Source organism: Frankliniella occidentalis, unplaced genomic scaffold, assembly GCF_000697945.3.
Source record: "Frankliniella occidentalis isolate FOCC.00 unplaced genomic scaffold, Focc_3.1 Scaffold78, whole genome shotgun sequence".
Classification (NCBI taxonomy): Eukaryota; Metazoa; Arthropoda; class Insecta; order Thysanoptera; family Thripidae; genus Frankliniella; species Frankliniella occidentalis.
In genome coordinates this window covers 289,223-293,344 of record NW_026267208.1, presented here as the reverse complement: position 1 = coordinate 293,344, position 4,122 = coordinate 289,223, and the positions used below count along the sequence as shown (strand labels likewise).

At 51.4% G+C, this 4,122-nt stretch overlaps 1 protein-coding gene across 1 annotated transcript in view; it reads left to right on the top strand.

The window, feature by feature from the left end:
* The first annotated feature begins 1,804 nt into the window (after window positions 1–1,804).
* Window positions 1,805–4,122, top strand: part of LOC113214539 (nuclear receptor-binding protein homolog) — a 30,930-nt gene continuing 28,612 nt past the window's right edge. Inside the window, exon 1 of the mRNA XM_026433918.2 lies at window positions 1,805–2,386. Within this exon, the coding sequence (XP_026289703.1) occupies window positions 2,249–2,386 (138 nt within the window). The 5' untranslated portion in view covers window positions 1,805–2,248. The remainder of the gene's footprint in view (window positions 2,387–4,122) is intronic.

The following is a 4,122-nucleotide window of genomic DNA, read 5'->3' as shown; positions in this document are numbered from 1 at the left end:
TACGGGAAGGACTTCGTCCGCACCGGCAAGCTGCGGCTAGAGAAGTACGTATTATGTCGGAGCATGCTGGAGCCTCGGTGGCCCGCGGGCCGGCCGGCCGGCTTTGACGCGATAGGGAGGGACCGCGACGGCAGCGACACATGCACACGCGAGCGGCGGGCCTAGACCGGCGTGCAAACACGTGGGCGCCGTGTACGCCATGGGCCGCCATAGGCTGCCATAGGCTGTCATAGGCACGGGCCCTCAGCGCCCATCAGTCATGACCGAAATGACAAAAGAGTGCACCGAGGGAAGGCCCTATCCAATAATACATCCCACGACCATGAAAATAGATTGGGATCGTTACTGTCACGCAGGAAGTAAGGCTCAGCTGCTGTCATCATATCGGAGCGGAACACCAAACCAGCATGGAAAAAAAAGTCGTGTAGCGAAATAGCGTGGTGACTCATTGACCCCTTTCCTTAATCCGCTACACTCAGAAAGAAGTATTCTTACAGTGAAGGGGTTTCCTCTTCTTCAAGGTCAATTCACTGTTATCCATATCGATTTCATATCGTGTTGATATCACCATTACTTACTGGGTATGTACGTTATTCTGTCTAGCGTGACCACAATGTGGCCACTCTCCCATGCTTGATCATCGGCACCGAAAACGATCAGCATTGAAGGTGTTAGACCCCAGTGAGAAATCATCAATAAAATATACATCAATAAGTTGACGAAAATTCGTCAAAATATCATCCAATTTTGGGACACACCGCGCCGCTGACCACACCACATATTACGTCACGCACTTATGGGGATGGGAGAGGGGGGAGGGGGGGTCGATAGCGTGACGGTCTGTGACATGGGGGGAGAAGGGGTCAAAAAGTGTCTGTAAATTCGCGTCATGTCATATGTGGGCGATCCCTTAACGTAAACTTTACCTTAAGCAGGGAGCAGGGCGGTTTTAAAGGGCAGGCGAGCCCACCTCCTTTCTCCGCGTCGGTCCTGACGCCTGAAAGGAGGCAACATGCGCCTACACGCAGGCAACCCATAGCCTATAGTCGGTCGGTCTTAAAACAAGCCCTGACCTTCAGAGGAGTATGGTTCAAAGTGTTCAGTCACTTTGTGCTAAAATTTTCCTGCAAGTATACTACGGCACAAAATTATTACTACAGGCCATGCCGTCTGAGAAAGCATACTTCAGTAAATTGGCAACTGGTTGAATTTTCAAGAGAAAAGGCCAATTGCAATTGCAAATTTCCCCAAGTTGCAAACGATCCATACACCTTATCCATTTGTTGTCTGGCGCCAGAAGGCAATGCACTGCTGCCAACTTTACTTGTGCAGGAATCGCAACTTTAACTACTACCAAACGCGCCATACGACAGAACGTTCAAATTAAAAAGCTTCTTTAGCTTTTGTTAAAGTTTCAAAATGTTATTGTATCGAGTGAAGTCGTTTCAAAGAGGTCGCACGATTATCTAGTAACATCCTTACGTTTGTCAGAGTGGTGACAAACAGTACTCTAGCGCAGTCTGTGGAAGAAGTTCACCGTTTTGCCGAGAGATGGCACTAGCTGCCAGCGATCATTCGTCTCTTACTAGTGCCAACTTTCACAATGAAAACGGCATTATTTCTTCACCCTTTACTCACGGAGCCGTATCATGGCAACTATCAGATGTGCTTTTTACCATCTCCATAATTAGTATTTAGTTTAAGCAAGTTGTAAAACGTACACCATCAGTAATACCCTTCAAATTTGTGATGTCATGTTTTCTAGGAACGAGAGGCGAGTCTGCCGAGTCTGCCCGAGTAAATCGTTTTTCTACCCGGCAGTGAGCACTCGTGTATCAAGGGAGACACATCTCCATAATTTCTGTCGATCAATTTCTTAACGCCGGAGCGTGTGTTTGTTTTCTTTTTGTTGTTTGTTAACATTTCGGAGTATCGCGACAAAACTATTGTGTTCTTCCTTGAAAATCACCCTCTTGCAACTCTACGCAACTCCACCCCCCGCGCAAGAATTACGGTGGTGTTCATCCCTCACCACCACTGCGAATGGATTTTCGCCAAGGTCCTGGGTCATGAGTGGATTAACAGTGCCGAGCAGAAGAAAGTGATTTTGCATTCAATAGTGTGCGTCAGTGATGTCCAGTGGCAATGGTGATAGTGACTAGATATGAGGGACAAGTCGTAGAAGTGTTGTGGGAAGATCTGTGGAGCGAAGGCGACTTTGACTAGGGAACAGCTTAGTCAAGACGTTATGCCGGGCAGCAGATCGAGTGCGGATCCGGAGCAGAAGAGTAGTCAGAGTCCTCGGGAGTCTGGAGAAGACTCTGAGGATGAAAGCGAAATTCTGGAGGAGAGCCCTTGCGGGCGATGGCTCAAGCGACGAGAAGAGGTTAGTGTCTACCTTCTAGTTCTAATGAAAGTAGAATTTTGACAATTACTGGATTGATTTTTGTTTAACATTGCTCAGAGTGGGTGTTGATATTGTTTTATTTGGTTGACATGTAATAAATCTGATCCCACATTGAGTGTCTCCTAGAATGTTGTGGGTTCATGCAATCAGCTGTGAGGCAACAGCCTTACAAATGTCAAGAAAATATTGAACTTGGCTCTGTAAACTTAGCAACTTTATATTTTCTGGAACACATAGACATTTGTTTCAGTGATAATCTCTGAATACCGACAGTGTTTCACTGACGTTCCATTTTGTTGTGTCTGCCGCTGTTTTAACTAACACTTTACCAACTTAACCGTACTTTTCGGTTGTCTGAGCCCTACCCAACACAACTTTTCTTTAGTCTGTTGTTGGCCATATTCTACTATGATTCAAGCAACGTAGCGATGAAATAACCATTTATCCAATTCTACCCACTCTCAAGCTTAGACTTTACAGAGTTAACTTTCTGTTTCTTTAGTGCATGTTAGTCGTTTATGTAGTAAACTGGGAAAACTTCTGGAGTTCAAACTATTTCTCACGAGTTTTGTCTGCATTTCACCCCAATACCTTCAGGTTTGCCCCTCCCCAAGCTGCCGCCACCCGTTGTCAAACCATTTGACAAGTTGCACTGACAGGAAAAGACCATCACGTATGGGGAAACTGAAAGGACATGGTTGACATGAAGCTTACACATGAGGGTATGGGCCTCCGCAGTGAATGACAGTAGTGCTAAATAGTTCGCAGGCCTGCAGGCCGTCGTCGGTTGTGGGCTCGGTGGGCTGTCGGAAGTGCTCTCAAAGTGCACACTGCACCGCCTTCGCCCTTGAGACGGACAGACGACTTACTGCCCCTCGCCTCGAGCAGGCCCGGGGGCCTTGGCAGGGGCCCGACGTGCAGTAAGTCGCGTCTGGGCCGAGCCGGGGGCGTGACGCGTGACAGCGAACGGCGTAAGGCTCGCGCGGAGCCCTAAGCTGCAGCCCATAGCGTGCCGCGCCGCACGCACGCACCGCATCCCTCTTGCCTCCTGTGCAGCGCGCGGCCGGGGGCGGGCCGGGGGGTGAAATAGGGGAGGGGGAGGGTGCGAGGCGAGGAATCCGCCTATTCAACTCGCGATCCGCAGGGACAAGCCCCCCTCGCTCTCCACTGGCAGAGGGAGGCTGTGTAGGGGAGGTGAGGGGAAGAATCCTGCTCCCCCCTCTCCCCCACCAATCATGATGATGTACACGCGAGACGCGAGTGCATGAGTGGGTGACTTTTGCGGCGAGTCGCCTCGATTCTGTTGGCGTGTGAATGAGTATATTGGCGAGTGGGTGCGAGTACAACACCCGCGAGTAACGGGCGCACAAGTTCGAATACTTGGCGTGTAGGCTCGAGTGTTCTCGCGTGTGTCGTTTACGTACAGTGAGTGCCACTGCCCGGTCAGGGCAGCCGCCCACCTCCCCCTGCACAGTGTAACCCGGTGCGCTCTGTCCGGCGCCGGCACCGCATCGACGCACACGGCACACGGCGGCGCGCGCATACCTTTGCGCCCCGCGGCCCCCGCGCCCGCGCCGCCGCCCGGCTCGGCTCGCCTCCGCACCTCGTCGCGGCCCCGCCGCCCGGCCCCGGCCCGCAGTGATGAGGACTCTATCAGCTGATCGGCGGCGCAAAGTGCGGGGAGGGAGGCGCGGGTGCGGCGAGACTACCCGCGG